The sequence below is a fragment of the Muscardinus avellanarius genome, assembly GCF_963383645.1.
Source record: "Muscardinus avellanarius genome assembly, chromosome: 11".
NCBI classification, from domain to species: domain Eukaryota; kingdom Metazoa; phylum Chordata; class Mammalia; order Rodentia; family Gliridae; genus Muscardinus; species Muscardinus avellanarius.
The window spans coordinates 11922106-11950095 of record NC_137797.1 but is presented as its reverse complement, the minus strand read 5'-3'; the positions used below and the strand labels follow the sequence as shown (position 1 = coordinate 11950095).

Below are 27990 nucleotides of genomic sequence, written 5' to 3'. Positions count from 1 at the left end.
TTTTGGGGAGAGCAGCCGCTCAGGCTCTGGCTCGCCCGGTGGGTTTCCCAGCCATCCCAGAATCGTCTCCGGAGCGCTCTGCTGAGCCGATTAGCTTCTGCTTGTTTCTCGAGAGTTAGCAGATGTGAGCATTAGAGGGGAGGGTCACAAATGAGACCTGAAGGAGTCACCATAGTCAGGGGGAGCGGGCTTTCCCCTGGAGTGCGTCCATGTGGGCACCGCAGGAGCCGTGGTGATACTGAAAACACGAGAACCTTCTCTGTTTCCCAATTCGACATTCCAGAGCCTGCACCATCCGAAAGGCTTCCATGCTGGTTGCTGGGCTGCTGTGGCCTGTGGCCTCCGCTGGGCTGCAGAGGGCTAGCTGCTCTCTGGCCTGCTTCCCTGGCTGCGCATGCACATCTGGGCTGCTGTGCATCTAACCCCATGGGGCAGGCTCGCTTGGCTTGGGCTCTGGAGTCAGAGGAGGCAGGGCTGAGTCCCCGGGTGCACAGTGTCTTGGTTTGGGGCTTCATAGATGCTAATCCTCAGCAAGAATGGAGTACAACTGACTTGTGAGTGATTCCCAGCACGAGGGGGAGTGGGCAAGCCAGTGTGGAAGCAGAAATCGTCCAGCAGGGGGCGCACCTTAGCCACCCCCACTGTGTTGCAGCCCAGTGCAGGGGAGGAAGCTGGTGTGAACTGCTCAGGGCTCCTTTCTCTGGCACTCCCATTGGGCCTGACCTCTGGGACTAAAAGGTCCTAGATATCCCAGGACCAAAGAAAGAAAAAGAAAAGGAACTAGGGAGAGGGGATGGAAGGCCTGTGGTGACTGTGGCCACCTGTGTGTCTGGAAGGCCCTGCTCATCTTTACCAGAGAACGCCTATTTATCCTCTGGATGCTCAACACAGATGCCACAGCTTCGATGGCACAAACGTATTAGTTTCCTGTGGCTGCTATAACAAATGGCTACAGACTTGGGCTCTTAAAGTGATAGAAGTCTATTTTCTAAGTTCTGGACTTCAAAAGCCTGAAATCCAGTCTCCCTCTGAAGACTCTGGGGGAGGCTCCTCGGTACCATCCAGCTCCTGGCAGCTCGGGGCCTCCCTGGGCTCGGGGCAGCGCCACCCCAGCCTCTGTCCATCTCCACACGACCTTCTCCCCTGCGTCATCTCTTCCCCTCTTAGAAGGACACTGGTCATTGTAAGCCCATTGTAAGCCTGCCCTCATCCAGTATGGCTTCCCCTGGAGATCCCGACCTGACTCCCATCTGCAGGGACCTTTATTTCAACTTAGTTCACAGGCCAGACAACAGGTCTTTGGGGAAGGGTTGCCACCCGACCCACTACACTACCTTTGATAGTACTTCCTGCATTGCGTTGGTTAGAATCAGGTCTGCTTCCCGAAGTAACCACCGCCACTTAGCCTGCAGGGACCTGTTTCCCGCAGTGACAGCTCTGTCAAGGTCAGCAGCTCCCCGGAGCCATCAGACACCCATGACCTTTCTAGGGGCACCGGCGCGGCTGTGTCTTTATCGCCCTGGTTGTGAGAAGGCAGCTCCATCCCTGGGCACTGAGGCTGTATCCTGAGGGTGACTGAGGGCCAGCAGAGGAAGGCCTTTCCACCCCATACACCAAGGCTGTGTCCCGCCTGGTCAGAGGAGCATCTTTCTCTGAGTTCACTGCTTCCCTACCTCCAAGTGGGGTTCTGGTAGGAAGAAAGGGGGGTTTAGTGATGGGGACACAGCTGTAAGAAGAGGAGGTAATAATACCACACATCATCAGGTGCAGAATTAAAATGTGCTTCCTAGATACGCATCTCAGTTTTTATGAATGTTATTATAGAAGTGCATGATGACTGCATGGGCCCCATCACGCTTCTCAGCCTTGTCCCTTCCCGGGCTGCAGAGCCTGGCTGAGGACACCCCATCACTGAGGGCCGCACAGAGGGCGCCGCCAGGAGCAGCAGCTGGCGGTGAGAAGCCCCCAGGGCTCGTGCAGCCAGGCAGGCCCCCACAGAGCACATTACAGGCAGACGCCTCCTCCTCTGACCCCTGTGGAGTCAACACATCAGAGCCTCCTCCACTGGGGTTCCAAACACTTGGTCAAGTTGGGAAAGAGAGAAATCAAAACAAAACGCCTTGGCAATCTCTTTGCCTCTTAAGGATGGGCACCTTCTTTGGGTCCAGCCATGTGACGTCTGTGGCGGAGAACTATCTGGCGGGTGATGGATGGAGCCGGATGCCATCAGGGGCGAGAGTGGATTCGTAAGAGGAGTTGGGAGGGAGGTGCTGTCTAAGGGCGCGCTCTGCTGAGCCTTAAGTCCTGCGAACACATTCCCTAGTCTCCACTGCACACCTCCCATGACAGAAGGCTCGTGGCCCGCAGGGCAGCCCGTGCTCCCGGCCAGCAGCTCGGGTGGGGGGCAGGCCTTCTTTGGTGCAGTTAACAGCTGCCGCCCTACAAAATCCCTGGTTGGTCCTGATCTGGCATCTGCAGAATCACGCCGAATAAACACGGTTCCTCTTCAGAGGGTAGCCCCCTGCCTTTCTTTTTCTTTCTCTCTTTTACTTTTTTTCTTTTCTTTTTTTTCTCCTCCGTTGGTACTGGAGGTTGAACCCAGAGGCATTCTACCTCCAAGTTACACCCCCGGCCCTTTAAAAATTTTTTTTCCTTTATTTTGAAATAGAGTCTCACTGAGTTGCTGAGGGACCTTGCTCAATTGCTGGCCTTGAACCTGCCATCCTCCTGTCTCAGCCTCTCACGTACTGGGATTACAGGCAGGCCTGGAAAGATTAGGCATTCTCCCAGTGTCAATGCATGGCTTTTCTTTTTTGCTTGTGTTTTTCTTTGTTTTATACTTCTGTTCACTAAACAAAGATGTATCCAGCACCTCCTTTGTGCCAGGGACTGTCTTAAGCACCGAGGTTTCATCAGAGCAAATCCAGCTCTCAGGAAACCAAATGGGGAAGGGATGTGGCAACAACGATGGGGGTGCGATTCACGGGACTTAAAATTAACTCTTTCTAAGTGCGCAATCCAGCCCCTAAAGCCACCGTTTGCCCTTTCAGTACTTAGTCTTATTCCCTCTTCTCTATTGCCTGAAAACCACCGGCCTGTTTTTTGCTTCTAGGGATTTACCTGGATATTTTATATCAAAGGAATAATACAATCTGCTGCCTTTTGTGATTGGTTCACTTCATTTAGCGTAATATTTTCCAGGTTCATTAAGTCATAGCATGCATTAATACTTCATTTTTTTAATAAATGATATTGCATTCAGTGGCCATACTGCATTCTGATTATCCATCACCCACTGATGGTTTTTTTTGTTTTGTTTTGTTTTCCTTTGGACTCTTATAAATAATGCTGCTATACAAGTTTCTATGCGGATCCCTATGTTTTTATTTCTCCCAGGTGAATACCTAGAAGAGACTACTTGGGTCATATAAAAATTCTGTAACAACTCTTTGAGAAACCACCAAACTGTTTCCATAGTGATTATACCATTTCATACTCTTACCAACAATGCACGAGGCTGCCAATCTACATCCCTGCCTATACTTCCTATTTTCATTTAAAAAAATAGCTCTCCTAGTGGGTGTGAAGGAGTGTCTTATTTCTGTTTCAATTTGCATCTCCTTAATGGCATATGATGTTGAACATCTCAGTAGTTGCTGGCAATTTGTAGATCTTCTTTGGACAAATACCTATTCAAGCCCCTTGCCCGTTCTTTAACTGGATTGCACAATGGTTAATTTTCTTGTGTAGACTTGATTACGATGGGGAGTGTTCAGATGTTAGGTCAAACATTATTCTGGTTGTTTCCCATGAGATTAATGTTTTATATTATCAGATCACTTTCCTAATGTTGGTGGGACTTGTTCATTTAGTTGAAAGCCTGGATAGACTAAAAAGACTTGGCCTGCCCTGAGGGAAAGAGACTTTTTTTGGTAACCTATCTGCCTTTGAACAGAGACACTGGCTCTTCCCTGCTTTCAGCCTTGGGCAGGGCTCTCCTGGGTTTCCACTTGCAGATTTGCCCCTAAATGTTGGGACTTGTCAGCCTTTATAATTGTGTGAGACCACTCCTTTTAATAAATCTCGTATATATGCTGATATTTCTTTATAAACAAATCTGGGTTGGTTCTAACAAATCTCAGTTATGATGGGGTATGTCCCAGTAAATCCACTGTAAGTAGTAAATGTTGAAAATTGAGACACATTTGATTTTCCTAATCTACCGAACAGCATGGCTTAGCCTGGCCTATCTCAAATGTGCTAGGAACGCCAACATCAGCCCACAGCGGGCAAAACCATCGAAGAGAGCCTAGTTTATAACGAAGTGTTGAGTGTCTCATGTACATACATGGAGGGCATCTTGTAGACAGAATGGAATACAACAGCGCAGAGCACAGGAACAGAGTGCCCAGGACACCAGCCACGCAGTGTCCTGCAGAGCACCCTGGGCTAAGGTCGCTGTCCCAAGCACATTTGAGGTAGGCCAGGCTAAGCTATGCTGTTCGGTAGGTTAGGAGAATTGAATGCGTTTGTCTCCTCCTCCTCCTCCTCCTCCTCCTCCTCTTCCTCTTTCTCTCTTTGTGTTTTTCTTGGGCAACAGTCGAATGAGTGAATAATGTTTGCTATTTCTACTTTTTTTTTTCAATACTGGGGATGGAATCCAGGGGCATTCTACCTCTGAGCGACACCCCCTGCCCTATATTTTAGTCTTTATTTTGCAGCAGGGTCTCACTGAGTTGCAAAGGGCCTCACTAAGTAGCTGAGGCTGTCTGAGAACTGCGATCCTCCTGTCTCAGCCTCCCAAATGCTGGGGTTACAAGCATGAGCCACCACGCCCGGCTGCTATTTCCACTTTTATTAACTGTGTGGTTTGGGCAAGTTACCTAACTTCTCTGAATTTTGCTTTTTTTGGTGTATAAAATAGGATGTCTCTTTTTGGTTGGTGATGTGGTGAATTAAGAGATGATGTCTTAGTTTGCTCTGGCTGTTATAACAAAATAACCTTCAGCAAGTTATGTAACTTCCCTGAATCTTACTTTTTTCAGGTATAAAGTAGAATGTCTTCTTTTAGTTGGTGATGTGGTGGATTGAGAGATGGTGTCTCAGTTTGTTCTGCTGCTTAACAAAATACTTTAGGCTGGGTAATTTATAAACAGCAGATTGTAGTGCTCACAGCTCTGGAGGCTGGACAGCCCAAGACCAAGTCACTGGGGTGAGGGCTCAGTCCCTGCTTCAAAGATGGCGTCTCTTGCTTCATCTTCACATGACAAAAGGGGTAAACAATCTCCCTCAGGCCTTTTTAATCTTTTATTTACTTATTTTATACTGTAGATTGAACCTAGCGGCATTCTTTTATTTTATTTTGAGGAAGGATCTCACTAAGTTGTTGAGGCTGGCCTTGAACCTGGGATTCAAGCCTGTCTCAGCTTCCCCAAGGCTGGGATTACAGGCATGTGCCACCGGCACCCGGATCAGCCCTCTTTTTTTTTTTTTTTTTGGTGGTACTGGGGTTCCTGGAATCCCTTCTACCTCCTGGCTACACTTCCAGACCTATTTTATACTTTTTATTTGGAAGCAGGGTCTCTTAAGCCAGCGCGGCTGGCTTCAAACCTGTGCCATCCTCCTGTCTCTGCCTACCAAGCACAGGGATGACAAGTGTGCGCCACCATGCCTGGCTCAGCCCTCTTTTTTAAGGGCACAAATCTCTGTTGTGAGGACTGGGCTCTTTTGAACTGATCACAATTGCATTGCTGATTTGATTTCAGTATCTGAATTGTGGAGGGATACCGACACTCCGGCCATGGCAGGTGGTAAAGTGTCTGGCACATAGGAGGTGCTCAGAGGAGGAAGAGGCAGATCTGGACACCAGGCCCCAGAGCTGCAGCCTGGCATGGTGGAGTTCCATGCTTGGGGCTGAAAGGCAGAGTCCAGCCTCGGCTTTCCCCCTCCACCCTTCCTCACCTCCTTTCTTCTTCTTCTTCTTCTTCTTCTTCTTCTTCTTCTTCTTCTTCTTCTTCTTCTTCTTCTCCTTCTCCTTCTCCTTCTCCTTCTCTTCCTCCTCCTCCTCCTCCTCCTCCTCCTCCTCCTCCTCCCCCTCCTCCTCCTCCTCCTCCTTCTTCTTCTTTTTTAATTTTTGGAAACGGTCTCGGATGGCTTTGAACCTGTGTGATCCTCCTGTCTCCACCTCCCAAGCGTGGGGATTACAAGTGTGCGCCACCACACCCGGCCTCACCTCCTTTCTTCTGATGCCCGCCTCCTCCTGCCCAGCTCACCTGCCTGCTCTCTGGGACATCAGCGTGTCCGGAGTGACATCCATCAGTCTCCCGCTGTGAGCTTTGGTTCATGGTCCAGCTGCTCCTGCTCTGATCAGAAGCCACCAGGGAACTGGCTGTGTCTCCTCCTGCAGTGCCCTCCCTCCCTGCTCCCAGCCTGGCACAGACAGAGGAAGCAGCAGCCAGGAGGGGGTACTCCTGAGCATAGTAATGAAGGACCTCTGTTGAGCTGATGAGGAAACCAAGAGGAGGCTCCCGGAGGGTGGTGAGGCCCGGGGATGCTGGAGCCCGGTGACACCTGCCTACAGAGAGCCTTCTGAGCAGGGAGAGCACCCCATCTGAGCCCGCACTCCTCACAGAGTTCAAGGTCCCCAAGGTTGAGGCACTGTGGCAGGGGTGGGGTATGGGGTGGGGGTGCTCTGCTCTGCACAGAGTGTCCTTGAATAAGGAAGGAGTCCAGGAACTGGCAGGGTCTCTGTGGCACTTTTGCCTGGGGAAGAGTGGGGCCCAGCACCTTCCACGGCAGGCCCTGCACTCCATCAGGGAGCCATGTAGACCTGTGCCGCCTACAGGCATCACACAGTCTCTGGGAGGGAGGGCCAGGAATCAGGCTGTCACAAACTTTTTTTGTTTTAATTTCACTTGCAGAGGCTCTGACCCTGGCCATCAGTACCTGTCATGTTGATTCTCTTGAGGACAAATAAGACTGAGTCCGAAAAGGGGGACTGGGAAGGACAGGGTGGTCCAGGCTCCAGGAACAGCCTGGACAGACTGAGGCCAGGCGAGGCAGAGAGGGAGGCTGGGCCTCCCGGGGCCAGGTGGGTTGGGCTTGGACTGAGGATTTCATCTGCAGATTGAGCAGCTCCAACAGAACACAGTCATCAGATCTACATTCTGGAAAGCCCCTGTGGCTGCGCGGGCAGAAGGATGGGGAGGAGGAAGGGACCAGGAGGCAGGCTGGGAACCTGCCGGGTGGTCCAGGGGCTGCTGGAGAGGATCAGGGTTCCCCAGCTTCTCTCAGACCGGGAAGAGCCAAGCCACCTCCACACCTGAAGGTCCTGGGATGGGAGCTAAGGAGAGTGGAGGTACAGCCTGTTTGAAGTGACAGAAAGTCCCAACAGGGGATGCTTTGGGCATGCAAGACCACTGTCCCCCTGTCCCTGTGGTGGCCTGGACTCCTGCAGGGCAGGGGGTGGGGGGACTGCACCAGAGCCAGGCAGGACGTGGAGGGAGCGGGCTTGGAACGAGGAGGGGTCAGTGCGTCTTCACTGCCATCACGCCGCTCCCCTCTCCTCCCTCTGGGTGCCCACGTGGCGGAGATTCTGGGCTCTGTTAAGCCTCATGTTTAACTGCAGCTGTGCACCCCAGAACGGCTCGATTTCCTGCTTATAAAAGCAAGTCAGAGCATCGCCTGTGGCCAAATACTTATTAACAAAAGAAAAGGCAGGAATGGGCTTCAGCAGGTAAATCCGACCTTCCAGGTAGCTAGCTCTCTGCCATCCGGCGCCAAGGAACTGCAGCACAGAGCGATAGAGAGACGCGGCTTTGCAGGGAAGGCACCTGCCTCCTTGGCCTGCCCAGGTGCCAGGCAATTTCCCCCCAAAACAGGGTTCCAGAGCCAACGTCCTGTGTCACTGAGGAGGTCAGAGGCCATCGCTGCCCGGAGCCTGCTCTGCACTGTGTCTGGGTGTGAGGCCCCAGGTTCGGGGGCCACTGCAGCCAGGAGCAGCCCTGTCCCCGCCGTGTTGAGAGGCACTTGTGAGATGGAGAGGCCTTCCCTCTCTGGGTGAGGTCCTCAGCCCCCGCCGCCGTCACCGCACAAGAGGCCCGCGCTGGGTACCTCTCCCTCCTCCCTAGCCCACCAGCATTCGAAGTTGGGTCCCCTGGGTCTACACTAGTCCTGACGGCTGCCCAGAGCACGTGTGCCCTCACCCCCTCCCCACACACGTTCACACACACCTTCGCACTCCCATTCACGCGACCTCTGCCCCCCCCCCCCCGGCCTTCCCACTAACCCTGGGGCCAGGGTGCCCCCTTGGGGTGGCCCTTTGGGACTTCCTGTGGCTGTAGGTGAGTTTCCATTTCTGGCTCCAGGTCCTCTCCGGGCCTGGGCCCCTTTCTCTGGGGCCCAGGTGGGTCAGGCTTGGATTGGGGATTTAATCTGCAGATTGAGCACATTTCCAAGCAGAACACAGCCATCAGTCAGATCTACATCTGGAAAGACCCTGTGGCCAGCTGCTACTCTGGAAGGTGGCCTGTCCATCATACCCCATGGCGTGCGCGTGTGTGTGTGTGTGTGTGTGTGTGTGTGTGTGTGTGTGTGTTGGGGGGAATAGCATGGCAAGCCCTCCTTTCACCTGGGGGCTGCTACAGTAAGCCCTGCCCCAGGCCATCGACACCCCTCCCCACCCAGGCCCTGAGCTTCCAGTGTGGCTGACCCAGCCCCTGGGGCGTTCCTTTGGGTGGGCATGGTCTAGAGCGGCTCAGTCAGGGCCCTCTGCCTGCCCCGTGACTGATGCGGGCCGGACACAGGCCCTAGAGATGACTTCTTGGGTTGTGGTCCCCGTCCTTCCTGTTGCATGCTGTGTGATCTCGGGCTAACAATTAGATCCCCTGTGCCTTAGATTACTTACCTTCACACGGGGAGAGCGGCAATCATAGGGCTGTTGTACAGAGAATTCAGTAAATGGCTCAGCACAGAGCAAGGCTCAATAAACATTCGCTACTGCCGTTAACAGGACTGAATTGGGGGCCTTTCGATGGAGTGACCAGGAGAGAGAGGCTCGTCCTTTTCTCGGTCTTGCTGCACATACCCGTGGAGCTGTGGGAGGAAACTCGCCACCACGGGGAGAGCCCGTGAAGGACGAATCCAGCTCAGAGGCAAGGCAAGGGACGTGGTTTGGGCTATTGCAGGAGTCCCAGGACCCAGCGGTTCCTAAAGATGACTATTCAAGTCCATAAGCCCATCCAATCTCTTTTCTTTTCCTTCTTCTTTTTGCTTAAGGCGTATGAGTTGGGCTTTGGTAACTTGTAACAAAATGGGTCTTAATGGTATCTGTTAGGGTTTGGAGCTAGAACACCCCCAAAGGCTCATGTGTTGCAGGCTGGGTCCTCACTGCGTGGTGCTCAGAGGCGGGGCTCTGGGGGCTTTGTCGGCTCTCTCCCCCTCAGTGGGTGGAGCCGTCGATAGGGTCACAGCCGGTGGGGTTATGGGCAGGTGGCGGAGACTTTAGGAGATGAGGTTTAGTAATAGGAAGAAGGTCACTGGGGATGTGCCCTGGAAGGGTATAACTTGTTCCAGACACACACACACACACACACACACACACACACACACACACACACACCACACTTTCTCTCTCTCTCTCCTTCCTGGCCACCTTGCGTCAAATCTCTTCCTCTCCATGACCTTCTGCTGTCACGACGCTCTGCCCGGCCACAGGGAAGTCCTACCATGGACTGAGACTTCTCAAACCATGAGCCAAAGTAACCCTTTTCTCCTCTAAGTTGACTTTCTCAGGCATTCTTCCACGGCGACGAAGAGCTGACTGGCGCAGCATGCGTCGGCCCCTCCATCGCCCCGCCTCGAATCCCAGCAGCCCTGGCTGGGCGGCTGACACACATCAAGGCTCAGATTCTGTGCTGAGACCTGGGCGCTCCAATCGCTCCCTCGCTAACGGAGTCGTCTGAAGGATGAGAAGTGACGGCCCGTGTGGAGTGCTCTGCTCAGTACAAAGGCAAAGGAGGTGGCAGGAACCTCCCTTCGGTCACCTCTTTCCCTACTGTCTACATCCGCCCCACCTGCCCGAGGGTGAGTGGGAATCCAGTGCCTCGCCACGCTGGGTCTCCGCTGGTTAATACAGCCTTTATTGTTTCTCCAGCATTTTCCAGAAATTTGGTGTCATTTGGAAGCCACAGGGGATGGGGGGAGTAAAAAATAACATAAATAAACTGAACAGAAACCCAGGAGGGTGGCAAGAGGGGCTGAAATGGGGCGTTTGGGGCAGAGATGTGGAAGACCCGGGAGTGGTCAGCGCTTCTTAGCTTTCAGACACCAGAGTGGAGAATTCTGCAAAAGAGGGAAACAGAATTAAGAAAGTCAGTAGTGGAGAACACAGGGGACTGTCTAGGCTTGACCGCGGGATGCCCTGTGGCACTTCCTCTTGGCTCTGGGATCTGCCATGGAAACCTGGTGGAGATGGGACGATCGGGTGTGGGAATGAATGAATGAATGAATGATTGAATGAGGTAGGGAACCGGAAGCCTACCTTATCTTCTGCGTCATGATGTCATGCCACACATGACGTTGTTATGGGTGTGAGTTATGATCATAACAGCAATCAGATTTGCCAATCACGTGCCAGGCACTGTTCTAAACACCTCATGTATGTATGGCATCTTACTTGTCTCTACGCTCCTGTCATCTGTTATTACACCTATTCTACAGATGAGGAAACTGAGGCTCAAGGCCCAGCAATTCTTCTGCACTTCTCTGCTGTTTTTCTCCCCCGGAGATGAGAGAGGCCAAAGGTCTTGTTAGCACACCGCGCTCTGCGCCTCGGAGGTGCCGTGCCCCAGGCCTGCTGGGAGCGCAAGGTCTCGGGTAAGTCCCACCATCTTCATAAAGCGTGGTATCATGATGTGGGAGAACGCGGGTGCGGATCAAGAGTTAGGGGTTCCAGCTTCGCCTGGCCCGGTTGGCTGGAAAATGTGGCTCTCCCAGTTTCAGTCGCCCCTGCCCATCAGTGGAGCGAGGAGAGGGGCATTGAAAACGCCTTGTTGGGAGGTGGAGACCGGAGGATCGCGGTTCGCGGACAGCCTCAGCTGCCTAGTGAGGCCCTCTGCAACTCAGTGAGACCCTGTTTTAAAGCAAAGAATAAAAAAATAGGCTGGGGGTGTAACTTGGAGGCCGAATGCCCCTGGGTTCCATCCCCAGATCCACAAAAAAAAAAAAAAAAAAAGAAAGGAAGGAAGGAAGAAAAGGAGAAAGAAAGAAAGAAAGAAAGAAAGAAAGAAAGAAGGAAAAATAAAGACCTGTGTGAAACAAGTAAACACTTGTGTGAAGTGGCTTCAAAGAGGCCACATGTAGCTGGGACCTCCTTGAGGCTGGCGCCACCTGCCCAGACCCTGTGTGGAGCAGGGATGGAGACGCCTGCCTGGCCATTGCTTCATTTCATCATACGCTGTGGTTTTGTAAAATGCCAATGTCAGGCAAAGCTGGGGGAAGCGTGTATGAGGCTGTCCGCACTGTTGGTGCAATTCTTCAAAGTAAAAACAAAAAAACAAACAAAACCAACTAAACCAACACAAACCCCATCATAGCCACAGCCTGGTGTGGCCCTGGCCAGGTGCCTGGGCTCCTCACCTTCCTGGGGTTTGACCACACTCCCCTGTCCTCGTGAGTACTCAGGACAGGAAAGGTGGGTGACCTGGGTGTGGAGGTCCGGGTAGAAACTCAAGATGAGTGAGAGAGAGGGTTCACCCCGAGGGAGGGTCCGGAGACCCCATGGCTCTTGGGCTGAGTGATACTCGAGAAGCAGGGATGGAACCCCAAATAAATAAGGAAACCACCAAGCACTCTCAACGAGACCCGCCATGCACACACAGGCTGGGGGGGTTTCTCAGCCGGGAGCCCCTGTGAGCCCACAGGACCTGGGTGGACAGGGGCTGGCGGCTCTTATGAAAAGTTTTTATTATTATTATTATTATTGTTAGAACTGCTATTAAATTGTCCATCTCTCTAGCTAACCACGAAGTGCCTACAAGGGAAGCAGTTTGCACACCTGATGTCTCTGCTTCTCACAGCTACCTCAGGGGAGGCACACCTTTTACAGATGGGGACTGTAACTCTTACAGATGTGACTGCCTTTTACAGATGTGACTTCCCAAACTGATGTGGCTCAACCATGATCACAAGAGCCAATGTGATTCCAGCGACAAGCGCTCTTAGGCCTTCTTCTTCACCCAGGAGATTTCTGACCTACTTTGACCTAGGTGTTGAGTGACACACATCTAGCTCAAATATCGCCACCCCCACGGCTCTGTCACATCAGCCCTTTTTTAATTTACTTCACGGTACTCAGCACACTCTGAAATGATCTTATTTATGTACTTATTTTTGTCTGTCCTCCCCCCCCCACACCAGAATGCAGACTCCAGGAGGGCGGAGGAGACTGACATTGGTTCACCCCTCTCCTAGCAGCCAGAGAGCCCTGGCACAGAGCAGGTGCAAATAAACAAATGGTGGATGGACGGATGGATTGATGGATGGATGGATGGATGGATGGATGGATGGATGGATGGATGGACTGATGGGTGGATGGATGGATGGATAGATGGACTGATGGGTGGATGGATGAATGGATGGATGGATGGATGGATGGATGGATGGACTGATGGGTGGATGGATGAATGGATGGATGGATGGATGGACTGATGGGTGGATGGATGGATGGATGGATGGATGGATGGATGGATTGATGGACTGATAGATGGATGGATGGACTGATGGGTGGATGGATGGATGGATGGATTGATGGACTGATAGATGGATGGATGGACTGATGGATGGATGGATGGACTGATGGGTGGATGGATGGATTGATGGATGGATGGATGGATAGATGTACTGATGAGTAGGTGAACTGATGGGTGGATGGGTGGGTGGATGGAATGGGATGGCTCACGAGTCCTTAGTGTTCAGTAATTATAGGCTTACTGAAGTTAATTCTCATGGCAGCTCAGGGAGGTAAGTGGGGCACTACTCATTTTATGATAGGAAAAGGGGGTCATGTGGAGATTAAGAGGCAGCATGTGACCTGTCCTCTGGCCTCAGGAACACCTCTACATATCCATGGAGAGGCTGCCCCTGGCTGGGCTGCTGGCCCAGCTCCTGTGGAAGCAGGAACTTTTCCTAGCTTCGCCTGTCATTAAATCTGCCAAAATAGCCAAAGCCGCCTTCCCTGTCCTGGGCCACTGAGCTGCTCTGTCCTGGTCTAAAGGCATGAGCTCGTCCTCGGGGCTACTTAGGGAGTCAGTCAAGAGGAGAGGCTGGCCTCAGCCCTTACGCTGGAAATGCAGGGCCATCCAATGTGAGGCGGATATGGGGTGTCCCTAAGGGTGTCCCCAGGCTGAAAAGTGGGCATTTTAGAGCCTGAGCAAGGGAGATACTGGGCCCTATTGGGTTTGCAAAAGCCCATTGAATCAGACTTTTGTTCTTTCTGAAGCAGGCGGATGTCACAATGGCCAATGGCCTGGCTTTTTGCAGGGAGCACAGGATTCTAATTTTATCTCCTCAGAACCTTGACCAGGGCATTTGTCAACAAATTAAGGACAAGGGCCACCTCTTTGGTACCTTTTATGTCTGCCTTAGGGCAGAGCTTTTAGGAACCTGTCAATTAACCTCACTCCTCCCAGCAAAATGCCTCCTTTAAAACACTGAGGTCTCACCTTAAAGAAACCCAGATAATCAAACACTTAAGAGAGACCTTGTGAAGTCCAGCTCAGCAGATGTGGCAGTGGGCCCCAGGGATGGGGATGGAGAGTGGGGGGTGGGCTCTGGTCTGGGTTTTGCCATCTGCTGAAGACACCGGTGTGGCTCTTCTGGTGTGGCTGTTCTCACCTGGGAGGTGTCCGGACACATCTGTTTAGCTCTCGCATGGGCTGGGAGCCAGCAAGCTGGGGCTTGGCTCCCAGCTCCTATCTCTTGCTTCTGTAACTTTTGATTAGATGCTTTATTTCATTGTACCCCCATTTCCTCATCTATAAAATGCAGCTCATGAGATCCCCCGCTTCCCGGGGTTGCTCACAGGAGCCAGCCTTGAAGCCCCTGGTCACAGCCTGGCACTCAGCAAGATCCGGCTTCTCACCTCCAGCCACTTGGAAGCCACACCCATGGTGCCGGCCGCCTGGCTCAGAGAGGAGGACGCTCGCCTTTACTTGCTGGCATCTTGGTGGCTCTGGTGGCTATTATTTGCGGTCATTATCTCCCACCATGTCTTGTATCCACCGAAGCACCTGCCTGTGACCTTCCAGCGGCCCTGGAGCTGGGCCTGGGTCTTGTTCCATCACTACCTGGCTGAGTGGCCGTGGGTCACTACTTGACCTCTCTGAGCTGTGGTGTTCAGAGAGGGTATAACAACACCTGCTTGCATAGCTATCAGAAAGAACAGATGAGAAAGTACAAGGAAGATGCCTGGCACGGAGCTGGTGGCTTATAAACATTAGTCCCAGCCGGGCGTGGTATTGCACGCTTGTAATCCCCGCACTCAGGAGGCTCCACAGCCAGCCTCAGCTACTTAGTGAGGCACTCAGCAACTAGTGAGACCCTGTTTCCAAATAAAATATATTTAAAAAATAGGGCTGAGGGTATAGCTCGGAGGTAGAAAAGCTCCTGGGTTCCATTCCCAGTAACACACACACACACACACACACATACACACACATGCACGCACGCACAGCCACAATGCACACACACCTGCACACGCACACACACCCACGCACAACCACGCGCACACACACACGCACCCCCCCCCACACACACACAACATTAGTCCCACTTCCCTTGGATCTCTTCAGCATAACTGACATGAACTGGAGCTTTGAAATGACAATTATAAAAATCCTGAAACTAAGAACTAGGAAGATTTAAACAGAGGATACGGAAACCCTCAAGAGCGACCAGGGGCCCTGGCTGGGTTTCCAACACAACCCTACCCATCTGAGTTAGGGTCCCATCCGCTGGACACCCTGGCTCCGCCCTCAGTTTCCTCATCTGTAAAATGGGGCTATTGAGAATACCTCCTCACGGGGCGATGTCCTGGTGAAGGCTACATGACGTGAGAGTTGACAAGAGTCTAGCACGGTGCCTGGCACCAGCGTGAACACAGTTAAATCGACTCTTACTCTTGAGGTGTGAGGGAGAGCCTTCTTTTGGAGAGATCCAGAATGTTCTTCCTCTTTCAAGACATGCGGATACAGAACTGCCTTGCAGACTCAAGCTCCCCCACCCCGGGCCCTCCGGGACCAGCGGCTGCCGTCTTCCTTCCTCATTCAATCAGAGAGAGACAGAGCAAGAGGACAGGGTGGGAGGGAGGCAGCGGTGGAGGAGGATCCGCAGATGCTGTTGTTTTTCTTTCCCTTAGGAAACTGAAATTAGCCTAATTAGGTCTGCCCCAGTCCAGGGCGCTGCGGGATTGGACGGATTTAGAAGCTACTGACAGGTGAGGCCAGCGCACGCTGGTGGCCCGAGTGAAACTGAGACTGTCATTGAGTCAGCGCCTGGAAGGCTCTTTCCTTCCCTCGGCTGTGATGGGCAGGGTGAAGGGACTGGCCTCCTGGTTTATCACCTCGCCTCTAAATAGCTCCCGGGCTGGGTTTCTTATAAATCAGTATCACAAACAGGGATCGCTTTCCCGCCCTGCAGAACCGGGTGGCGGGGTCATTCGGGGTCAAGCCAGGAGGTGGCATAAGCAGTTTTGGGGGGTCACTCCATGCCAATCGCTGCCTGGCATGCTGCCCCATTTCATCCTCGCCGGCTCTCCCATCCCCATGCTACTTATGGGGAAACTGAGGCCAAGTTACTCAGCCTGGAGGATCCTAAGCCCGGCTCGGTGGGCGCCGGGCTGCGTCTTTCTGAGAAGCTGAGTCGCGTGGCCCTGGTCCCGACTCAAGCTGTCGTCCTCAGGAGCGGGAGAGGGATGGATGGAGAGGGACATCCTTGTCCGCCCTAGCCGCTGCTCCATTTTCCAGAAGGCCGGTTACATAAGCAGGCATCTCTCCTGCTCCGTATTATCCAGCACAGCAGAAGGCCGGAGCGAGGGAAGCGCACCCGGGAATAGGAGGAGCAGATTGTTCAGCGCTGGAGCCATTTATAACTCCAGCTCTCAGCTCAGCTGGGGGTGGTGGGGCGGAGCCAGGAGTGGGGCCCACCGGGTCGAGGATCTGCCACGCGACCTGGGCACTCAACATCCGACGGGCCTCAGCTTCCATGTCTCTGAGCGGGACTGTAGCCTCTGTCCTCAGACCTCCTGGGGTTGCTGTGCCTGGACAATGCTATGCCACCAAACAGTGTCCAGTCGGGCCCTGCTGTAAGGTTGTGAGCCGGCCCTCTGTGTGTGTCCTGCCTTGCTTGGGAATGAAATCCCCAAGGGGCTGGTGGGCTGGGATCACGAGGCGGCCGGAGCGCCTCCTTCTGCCCATCTTTCTTCCCTCGCTGCCACCTTAGAAATCGGGCTCAGTTCAATGTCATTTCTGTTGAGGATTGGGATCCCGGGACTTCTAGAAGACTTGGCTTACCAGCAAAAAGCATTTGCATAAATTTAGAGGAAAGAGATAATTTCTAGAACATTTGCTTAATGCAAGCAACAAGCCTGCGAAATGGGTATTTTTATCCCTGCTTCATAGAGGAGGGAACAGATGCCCTGGCAGAGGAGAAGCCGAGGCCACCATCAGGGCTGGTTCCCACGGGTGCGGCAAGTTCCCATGGGTGCCGCAAATTCTGTTTCTTGCCTAATTATGGTGAGCTGCCGTAGCCCGGGGCTCACTCCACAGCTCCCACCTCTCTTGTTAAATAGGTTGCTTAAGGATAAAAGAGAAACTGATTTTGCCACAAGGAAAGAGGGAAGGTAAAAGTTTGCAGGCACCTGAGTAGCACAAGACTGCCCTGGTCAGGCAGTTAGGACTACATTTTTTTTAGCAACGGAAGCAGAACCACAAAGCGCAGCAGGCTCCTGAACTGGAACAGGCTTAGAGCACGGGAAGCGGCTCCGCCAGCAGCACCAGATTGTGGGGAAATCCCACCTCGGACTGCTTGCTTCTGTGTGCGCACGTGTGTGCGTGTGCGTGCGTGTGCGCATGCATGCACGTGGGTTGGGTGGATCTCATGTACAGCTTGGTGGGGAAGAGCCATCTAAAATGTGGCCACCAGGTGTTATGTGTGTGTATTTTTCTATTACTCTGAACCTCACGATTATGCATAATTATAATATACCAATAAAAGCATATTTTTAAAAAGGGTCCCTGATGCTTCGTGGCCAGTTGCTCTGTTTCCCTGGGCCCCAGTTTCCTTGCATGTACAAGTAATAGAGATACGGAGCCGTTGTGGGGCTTGAACGAGCTAACAGAGGTAGGCCTGGGTGCAGGAGCTGGCATAGGGACATGGGCTGGATGCGCACCTCAGTTCCCGTCTGTCTGAACAGTCCCCGAACACGGGCATTGTCTGGAGGGCTGGGTTGGGTGCACATGCCCCAGGGAGCAGGGTAGCAGAAGGTCCTGGGGGACCACCGAACCTCCGTCTTGGCTCTACTACTACTTAGCAATCCTGGGCATGGGACTTAACCTCTCACTTGCAAGATGGGGATAAGGGATGGGAATGCCCCTCCTTCCTAGGGTTATTAGAAGGCACTGTTTCTCAAAGTGTTATTCCAGACCACCAGTCCTACCAGGTAACTTGTTAGAAATGCAAACGCCTGGGCCCCACCTAGGGAACTGGAAGCTCCAGGTGGGGCTGGCCATCTGTGCAGTGACAGGCAAGCCCTCGGGACTTCCCTTGAGGTCTCTTGCTGCCTGGGGTGGGGTGCTGGAGGAGGCGCTGGCCCTGTGCGTCTCCCTGCTTTGGCTTCCGCTTTTGCAGCCCAAGCTGGGCTCCCACCCTTTTCCAGGTTCTTTTCTGCCTTAAAACCCTGCTGAGCTAGCCTGGCACCAGTCTTTCAGGGTGGCTGTTGAGAACCAATCGATCACATCTCTAAAAGTCTTTGAGCTTCCTGGAAGTAGCGGCCCCAGAGACGAGAATGTAAAGGATTATTATTAGAACTTGGTCTCCCTGCTCCTCCCTGCGATCTGGGCTCTTAAAGATCTGGTAAACGTGCCTCACCCCAGGAGGATGAACAGGGCTGGGAGCAGAGGCAGCCCCCGTTCTGAGCCTCTCGGCACCTGTGGCACAGGCCCCAGCCCACCTGCACAGGTCTCCAGCCTTGGCCTGCAGACAGCCTGTCCCTAGCTGCGGGGATCTGCGGCCCCACCGCAGCCCCGGGGTGGACACATGCTCGCTCATCAACAAACAAACTTTTCCTGCTCTAGGTGCCAGGTCCTAGTCTAGATGCTGGGGTCAGAACAGACTAAAACAAAGCCCCTGCTCTCAGAGCTGACCTCCCAGTGGGGGAGAGAGAAGCACTACACAAGTTCATAAGCAAAATCATCGTATGCTAGAGGCTGGCCGAGCTTCCAGGGAAAGAAGGGAGCAGGCAGCGCGGGGCGTGCACTCGGAGCCCCACAGGGTGGGCTCAGATCGGGTCTTTGCCTAGCCCTGCAGTGTAGGCGAATCCACGGACTCTGAGCCTCAGCGTGTGGAACACAGGCCTGGCACAGCATCCCCCCAGGACATCCAGGCAGGCTGAGCACCCGCCAAGGGCTCCATGAAATTGATGTTACTGCTGTCACATTAAAGGCCACACGCTGAGCCCAGATCCCGACTTGGGGTCCCGGCCCCGAGGATTATCCGCTGTGGCACTGGTGGAATCCCAGAGCTGGAAGGGACCGCAGGGACGGACCAGTGATCTGAGTCTGGTTTTAAAGACCAGGCATCTAAAGGCCGGGGGAGGCTCAGCGCCCTGCCTTGGCACCCCCAGGCTGGTAGGTGGGCCGCTCAGACCCTCTGGCCTTTAGAGAGAGCCTGCAGCCAAGGAGCAATGGCAGCTCCTGGGCCTGGTGCCAGGCTCTGCCTCCTCCTGCTGTGGGAGGGCTTCACCATGCCCACCCTCCTGTATTTGGAGGGTGGGAGGGGAGTCGGGGAGGTGCCTCAGCCCACCTCAGAAGCACGGGCCCTGGGGTGATCCATGCTCCTGGCTGCTCACCTCCAGCCTCGCGCTGTGCCTTCCCGGGTCACGAGCGCTGGGTGGTGGCTGTGCAGGTCGCTGGGGCCTGGGCTGTGCTGTTGGGTGGACTGAGGTTCGGTCCTGGCCCTCGCACCTGCTGCTCATGTGACCGTGGACTCTCTACGCTGTCCTTCTGTATCTGCACCTGTGTCCGCTGTCCTCCCAAAGTAGAATGAGGTGCCACCTGTATGGAGCCCCGCAGTGGCCTCGGCACATGTTAATGCCCAGGCGAATGTGAGTCTACTCCTGGCAGACCATCTCCTTGCCTCTTTCTAAACATGCCATAAGTGGGCCTTTGCTGACGTCCGTGCCTTGCCCGGACTCCTTCTGCCCCTCCCAGCCTGCGACACGCTAGCTTCCAGCCTCCCAGTCTGGATAAGGTGCCCCCCCCAACCCCGTCTGCACCTCTCTGTTCTGCCAGGTACAGGGTGACCATCTGTAATCCAACAATCTGAAATCTGAAGCTTTTTGAGTGCCAACATGACACTCTGCTACAATGCCAAAATCCGACACACTTCTGGTTCCAAGCACTTCAGAGAAGGGCTACTCGGCCATGGTACCATTTGCTGTAGAACCATAAACAATGTGCAGATAGAATAAAAATAGTATCATGGCTGCTAAGCAAGTGTTTCCTGAGCACTTACTAAATGCTGGGCACCGCACTCAATACACCCGTGTTCTCACGGGCAGTTTACAAGTGACAAGCTGTGGATCAGAGGCCCCCTGCCAGGAAGTGATGCTGCCATACACTGGGCCTAATTTCTCTCTGCTTCCCCCACGACCAGGTACCATGACCAGGTACCAAGCTGCTGCTCAGTAAATGCCTGTGGGTCTGTTGGAAGAGTTTAGTTGGCTTTTTAAGACCCAAGTTTAGGAGAGAAGCAGAAGGAGGCGGGGAGCCAGCGAGGTGCTGTCCCGGCTTCTCTTAATTATTTAGATTGTCTGTAAGTGGCCAGCCACGAAGACCATGCCCAGAACTTCTGACTACAAATAAAAATGGGAGAGAGGTCTGGAGGCCCAGGTTGGGGTCATGGTGGGAGACAGGGCTTGGGAGGAGCTGGTGAGGATGGGGGTTGTAAAGGAGCAGCTGCTGCCCAATCTGAGCCCCGTAGAGCAGCTAGGCCACCATGTCCCTCCAGAGCCCTCTATCCTGGCCCCTTAGAAGCCACCTCCCTCCTTCCCAGCCACAAGAAGGGCATCTGGGGCCAGGTAGCCGGCTACTCCCTGCCACTGACTTTGGTAGAGAGTCTCCATTCTTGTTTCTAGCCAAAAATAAATCTTGAGAAACTTGCACCCATTTTCAGAATCCTCATACCTTTCTCAAAGCAACTGTAATTCTACAGACACTCAATCTCCATACCACGCCCAGCAGGTCATAGGATGAGCTTGTGTAGCCCACATGCCAAGCAAGGGAAGCCAGGTGTAGACAGGTGACATTCTCAAGGTCATAGTTGGCAAGGGGAGAGGAAGTAAGCATGGGGTCTGAGTTCTACACTCAGGAGACAGATATGTGCTAAGTACCTGCTTTGTGACCAGATGACACAATCAAGTCTATTTCCTTTTAATCCCATTAACCGACACATACATGGCATTTGTTCCGTGCCTGGCCCTGTTCTAAGCACTTTATACATTGACACATTTAATCCTCATGATAACACTAGGAGATAAGACCTGTCCTTTCCTTTAGTTCAGAGATGAGAAAGCCCAGAGTCGTTAAGTAAATCCCCCAAGGTCACACGGCTGGAAAGGCTGGGGTCTGAACCCAGAGGCACCTATGCACTGTTCTCTCTTGGGCTGGCGGGAAGGTCTGTCGTGGAGTGGATATAGCAGAGCAGGTTGCAAAGACATTCTGACGGGGTTCAAACCCCCTCCCTGTCCCACCACCGGGGCTTGCCTCTCAATTAGACCAAGCACCTTTGCCTTCCGTTGCCCATCTGCAAAACGCCAGGATGCTGGGAGGTGCCCCGGGAATGCCAGGTGCACAAATAAAAAATGGAGGCTGAGCGGACAAGGAGGTGGTCTGGTGGGCCGCCGACCCTCACCTGTGCTGAGAGTTCACTGTGAGAAGCATACTTCCTAATTCCCAGATGGTTCCTGGCTGTCTTTCCTGGTTCTCCTGTAACACTGGAACGGTATATTTGAGCAAAGCCAAAACCTATCTAGAGGCTTGAGGTTACAGGACACCAGGATAAGATGCTGTGGACTAGAGGAGATAAGGAATTTCCATCCCTAGAGTCTGAGGATCCTCCGGGATCAGTTAGCCTCATCTCCTAGGGTTACACTCGGGAGCCTCAGGTTCAGAGACAGAGGGAGACTGTCCAAGGTCACACAGCCTGGCAGAAGTGGGGACAAGAAGCTGGGCAAAGTACAGGGGGAATCCAAGTTCTCCTGAATTCCCTATGTGATAGGGGAGAAGATTCTGATGGGACATTGGAATTCAGGCAAATATAGCGGTTTGCCTTTGCCTGATATGTAACAGAGCTCTTGGACCTAACGGGTTGCCTTTTGTCTCCTGACCTCCTCTCCTTGTGCTAGACCCAGCTCCGATTTGAAACCTCCCAGAATCCACCACAGGCCTGAGCTCAGGTCATGGTTACTCACCCTCAACCCCAATCTTGCCGTCCCCATCCTTGTCCCCAGCGGCCAGCAGCGTCTTGGTTTCTTTATCAGACAAGTCTCTGGCATCTGAAGAGAAGCCCTTTAGGATGAATCTGGAGGAGGAAAGGGAGGGAGCGGGGAGGGAGTCAGGTCAAGGTCACCTTGCAGGAACATGGATGGATAGTGGGCTGGCATCATGTGGGGAAGGGTAGCTGGGTGTGCGTAGCCTGGTCCGCAGCTACACAAGTGTGGGGGAGGACCAGCCGGCCTCCAAGGAGGGATGACCTTACTTCTGGGGTGGGGGACCTGCATTTGCCCATGTGTTCAACAAAGAAATACCGACTGAGGGCCTTCTCTGTATCAGAGCTATGCCGGAAAACTGGGGGCACCGTGGTGATCTCAGGGAGCCCCCTGAATAAATGGGGAGGAGGTCAAGTGCTGCAAGAGAGGCGGCAAGGGGTGACGGATGTGCTGATGGAGGAGGCAGAGAGGGTGCCCAGAGGACACCTGCTTCCCATCTGGGCAGGGGAGTCAGGAGGCTTCCTAGAGAAGGTGAAGTCGGGGCCCCGCGGGGAAGGTTAGCCTGTGTGTGTGAGAAGGTACAAGACAGAGTATGCCCTCATGGGGAAAAAGACAGGATAGTGGGGGAGTTCCTTTTAAGGGGAGCCGCCCCCTTGTCCTTTGGGGACGCTCTTGGCAGGAGAGCGGGATAAGGCACGGCTGGATGGGCAGATAGAGACCTGGGGGCTGGCTGGGGGGTGGGTGATAACCCAGGGCTCTTTGCAGATGAAGTTTTGCATTTCCTGAGTTTTAGCCTCTTTCTCTCCTTGGCCGCAAGGACCCGCGAGCCCCCAGAGCTGGCTCCGCATCCCCAGCTTGCCCAGAAGTTGCTCTAGACACCCTGATCCAGAAGGGTGGGGTCTGCGCTGACCGAAGGTGCCTTTCAGACAAATGAAAATCGATGCAATTTGACAGGAATGGAGCCTCTGGCTCTGCCTGGTGTGGGGCAGCAAGGACAACCACCTCTTCATCCGTATTAAATTATTAAGGAGCCCGCTCCATTAGCAATATTAAGTGGCTATAATTTAACCTAGTTAGCTGCACTTTCCGCTACGGTCTGACCCCTTCGGAAGCACTTTCCTCCAGCGCCCTGGGCCCGCGCCCTGCGGTCCACGCTCACTGGCTTCTGGTGAAGTGTGCAGAGGAAGGGGCAGCCCTCATGGGGCTTGGAAAGGAGAGCCCCGCCTCCCCCTCTCCCGGCACCTGGGCCTCGGCTTACCCCAGCTCATCCTCCTCGATGAAGCCGCTCTTGTCCTTATCCAGGATGTGGAACACCTTCTTTACATCATCTGGGCTCTTTTTCTTCAGGCCGACCATTTGGAAGAATCGTTTGTGGTCAAAGGATTCCGCAGCTGTTGGTGGGGGGGGGGTGTTAAAATGAGGCCAAGAAGGGCAGCAGCATGTTGGGGCATCGGGGTGTCTCTTAAGACTGGCACGGCAGTCATGGGGAATGGAAGGGACCTGCCTCCACAGGAGGGCTAAGGCAGCCCTTGCAAGGGAAGGATGCTCTGTCCAAGGTCACCCGCCAGAGGTGGCCAGGTGGGCTCGCACTGAACCTCCCTGGCTCTCAACCCTGCCCCACCCCTCCTCCACTGGGCCTTCGCCAACAGGGTGGCACCGAAGAAACAGAGAGCCTTGCCTCTGAGAACCTGGAGGCCACACCATCCTTCAGGGCGGCTGGCTGGGAGTGGGCCACGGGCCCCAGGGTGTCTGTGTGCTGGCCTGGGGGAGGGGCGGCCTTCTTTCCTGGCCACCCACCGTGTTGTGGGAGAGCAACATCAGAGGACAAGTGTCTGTCAAGGTCACACAGCGGGAGGAGGAGGGGAGGACCCACACGTCCTGCCTTTGCTGCAGAGATCCATTTGGGTGGCAGTGTGTGTGTGTGTGTGTGTGTGTGTGTGTGTGTGTGTGTGTGAGAGAGAGAGAGAGAGAGAGGGGGGGGGCGGAGCGAGCTCGTGCGTGCATGCACTGGAAGTCTCCCGAGATGCCCAGTTATCTAGAGATGGATACAGGGCCGGGGCCCGGGGCTCAGTCGATGGGTTACCACAGTCCTGGGAGGGTTATGTCCCAGAGTCTCCTGTGCCCAAGGAGAAGGTGCCAACAAATAAAACAGGAGTCACTCCCACTCCCTAATTTTCTGACCTAAGCTCCAGCTTTCAAACCTTCGAGATTGGGTAGCTGTGTAACTTATTGGTGTGTGTGTGTGAGTGTGTGTGTGTGTTGGGGGAGTAAGAGTTATGTTCTCCCCTCAGCCCCCAGCTGCAGGGAAGGGAACTTGGTCTGTCCACCTCCGACACTAAAGTGGGGACCAAGGCCTGGCAGCTACCCTGTTCTAATCTTTCTAGGTCATCTAGGTTAGATGACCTTGGACGAGTCTCCCAGCCTCTCCCAGCCTCAGTTTCCCTCTGCGGGTGACAGGGCCGTGGGGAGGTTGTTTAGATTCCCCAGTGAGGCTCTAGAGGCTCTTCTGCTTTGGCCCATGAATCTTCCCAAAAGCCGGAGTCCCTGAGGGTGCCCTGGGCGGGGGTGGGCAGGGCAGAGCCCTGCTACTGGACGGTCACTGCCCCCTCCCCTTTCTGCGGGCCCCTTGGAGGTGAGGGGCTTGGACCCTGGAAGGGAGCTCAGACAGCCGGCAGTCCACCCATAGGCCACTGCCTTTCAGGGAACAGTCTCCTCCAGTAGGGGGGGGGGCAAAGAAAGGGGCCCCTTGGAGAGAAGGCAGGCTTGCCGGCAGCCCCCTCCCATCTTGAAGGTGAAGTCCCCAGTGGGCACAAGAGCCCCGCAGGACCACCCCCGACCTGACCTGAACCCTCCACCCTTGCACCCCTGTGATCCTGGACCCGAGTTCCCCCAGTGCAGCCCCCCACCCGGAGTTCTTGCAAGTTTCGGTGGCTCAGGCAGGGCGCTGAGTCCCTGCCCTGGCTGCGCTGAGTCCCCGCCAGCCCGCCAGCCGGAGTTTGGGAAATGCCCCAGGACCACCCCGCCAGGACCCGCCAGCCCCTGCGGGATGCGTGGGCAGGAGGCCGCCGAGGAGGACTGGCCGCGCCGGACACCGGGGCGCAGGGGCGAGGGTGGGAGGAGGAGAAGCGGAGGGCAGCGCGCTGCTCACCGGCAAAGGCTGCGATCGCCTTCTTGATGTCCTCAGCGCTGAGCAAGTCTGTGATCGACATCCTGCAACTGTTTGAGCGGCCAGAGCAAGTGCGAAAAGATTAAAAAGTGCTTTCCTCATCATTTCTGCTCATATGACCAGCGCTGCAGTGCCGTGCGCCGGGCGCACGCCCGCCCGCCTGGCACCGCGCCAGGGGCCCCGGCTCCGCGCGCAGCCCGAGCGGCTCAGTCCGGCCGAGCCACCGCGCCCGCCGCCCGCCGCGCCCAGCCCGGGGCCGGACGCCGGGGGCCGCGGCCAGGGCGCCGGGGAGGGCGCGACCCTGGGGACTTAGGGGGCGCCTGTGCCTCCAGCCGGGTTTGGAGGAATCTCCCGCAGTCAAGGGCACGCAGGAGGCAGCGCTCTCGGATCTGGGCACCTCGGGCTCTGGCGGAGGATGTCCTGGCCCTGGGGGAAGATGCCGGGTGCGCAGGGACCCCCGGGGGGCCCTAGGTGGTCCACCCATCCTCTCTCCTCGCGGCCCTCAGCCTCTGCGCGGGTCTTTCCTGGATGCAAATTTATGCTGCAAAATCTTAGCGCTGAGGTTGCGAAACCTGACCCACTGTCCCGGGAAGGGCAGAAGGGCTGGGGGCAGCTGGGAGCTGCTCGAGGCTTTCGGTGAGAGCCCCAGCCCGCCTCTGACCAGGGATGCACATTCTAAAGCCTGATTGGATTTTTAAATTTTTTATATATTATTATTAGGGTTTCTGCGGGCTTCACTTTTCTTTTCTTTCTTTCTTTCTTTTTTTTTTTTTTTTTGGTGGTACTGGGGTTCCTGGAAGCCCTTCTACCTCCGGGCTACACTCCCAGACCTATTTTTACATTTTTATTTGGAAACAGGGTCTCCTAAGCCAGCACCCGCGGCTGGCTTCGAACCTGCGCGATCCTCCTGTCTCCGCCTCCCAAGCGCAGGGATTACAAGTGTGCGCCACCACGCCTGGCTGGGCTTCACTTTTCAAAGAGCACTTCTCAGACCTCCACTAACTACTTTCTTGGTCTCCCTAGTCCCAGGATCTGGGGTCCAGACTCGTCTTACTCCACAGACCTCGCAGAGCAGGCCAAGGGGCTGCGTGAACTAGTCTCGTGCCCTCCCCGCAGGCTGGGGTTTGCTTGGGGGAGGGGCGGAGCCTAGAGACCACTCGCACCCGGAGCAGACTCTGTTCTTAACTTTCCCCTCTAGGGGAAAGGGCACTCCCTATCTTTATGCAGCCAGGGACCAGTTGTATCTCCCCAGATCTCTGGAAGGTCCAGGTGGCATCCAACCACCTCTAGAATATGAGCACTGAAAAAGGAGTCCAGAAGCCTGGGTTCTAGAGCCTGGGCTGCACTAAGTCCCCATGTGACCTGGGATGGGAAACTTTCTTTTTTTTTAATCTCTGAGTTTCTTCTCTCCTTCCTGGTTTTGTTGATCGGGGTGGTCTCCGGACCTTGACACTCCAATTCAAGGTACTAGCAGGTGGGCTGGGCTGGGCTGGGGCTGGGTGGCCCTCAGTGGTGGGGATCAGGGTCAGCCGCCCAGCTGCCGGGTGGCTCAAATTCCCTGACGCTTGCTGTCAACACCGTCTCCCCCAGCTCTGCCTGGATGGCTGCCCTGCTTGGAAGCCTTGACAGTGGCCGCTCCAGCTGCCCCCTCCGGGTGAGTCAGCTCCTTCAGGCCATAGCCGGCCAGCTGGCTCCCGAGCCCCCAGGGCTGTGGCCCCTGACCTGATGGGCATGAGGCAGCCGGCGCAACCCCTGCCCCGAGCTGGGATCCCCACGGCGGTGTGCTGGGCTTCTCTGCCATCCGCTCACCTCCCAGGCTCTGCTCACTCCATGGGCCTATCTGGAGGACCCGTTTCCCTAGCCGAAAGATGCTTATGCTATACAGTTGCAGAAACTGACACTGGAGAGTCTGTGAGCGGCTGGCAGACCAGGTCCACTAACTTGGAACCTGGTGACCTCCTAGTGGTTCTTCTGGTGCCAGGACCCACCCTTTGGAATCCTATGCCTCGAGGGACACACACCTGCTCCTGGGGAGTCCCCACATATTACCCCATGGTAATGCCCGGCTTATCCTTGGGGTAGGGGGTTTCTCTCTCCTTTCCTCTCTCCCACTTCTAGGTTCTCCACTGACTTGACACCCTTTCTGGGCCCAAGGTCCCCTGGGGGAGCAGCAGGCAGCATCGCCTGTGGTCCTTCCTCCTGCCCTTCTGCCCCTGGCTCCCCTCCGACAGCATCTCAGAGCCCACAAGCAGTCCGCACCCTCGCCGTCTACAGATGGAACCAGAGGCCCAGCCAGGAGAGGGATTTTCCCAGGTGGCCCCGGGGCCAGGGCAGAGGCTCAGGGGTTTGTAGCCTCAGCCGCCTAATCCATAGCTGCCTCCTTCTGGCACTCTGTCCCGGGCACTCCCGCTTGAGGGAGAGGAGATGCGGCTGCCACTTCTGGGGCGGGAGCGCTTCCTGCCTCATCCCTCCATCTCAGAAGCTGTCACTCACCTCGGGCGGCCGTGGGCCGGAGCCTATAGTGGAAACTGGGCCGGTGGGAGGTCCTGTTGGGCAGTGAGGCCTGGCAGTGCTATGGCCGTTTAAATAGGCTGGTGCCCCGGCTATTTTGGGAGGTGGCGTTTCCCCCAGCCCCCAGCCCCCTCCCCTTCCGGTGTCAGGTACGCCCCAACCATGGTGCTGGGTGTCTATATCACATTCACCCTCCCTGGGCCCATTGAGCCAGGCCTATTAATAACCCTTGGCCCCTGCATCCTCAGCACCCAACGCCGAGGCCGGCCGGGCTCGCCTCTTCCACGAAGCCCTCCAGGATCACTGTGGTGCAGCGGTGGGCCCTTCCTCTAAAGCTTGTGAGGACAGGGCGAGAGGAGGCAGGGAAAACATGGGTGGGGGTTGTTCTGGGTCTGCTTACTGCGCAGGCGCGAGACAGGGCAGTGGGATGCCCATGGCTGCAAGAAGCAGACTCGGCACTTTCCTAGGACGAGCCAGCGCCTGGCAGAAGGAGCTGCGGGACCCGGCCTCGTGTAGGGGCCTGGCTCTGCGTCTCAGTCCCCCACCTGTG

General features: G+C 54.9%; 1 protein-coding gene across 1 annotated transcript; it reads right to left on the bottom strand.

Moving 5' to 3' along the window:
* Positions 1–10312: 10312 nt before the first annotated feature.
* Positions 10313–27468, bottom strand: PVALB (parvalbumin; the record flags this gene model as incomplete). The annotated part of the gene is made up of 5 exons (XM_080706020.1): positions 27423–27468; positions 24912–24979; positions 23022–23154; positions 21746–21855; positions 10313–10341 (listed from the first exon to the last, which is right to left on the bottom strand). Exons 2-5 carry the CDS (start codon positions 24970–24972, stop codon positions 10313–10315), a joined length of 333 nt encoding a protein of 110 aa, XP_080562146.1. The 5' UTR covers positions 24973–24979; positions 27423–27468.
* Positions 27469–27990: the final 522 nt, after the last annotated feature.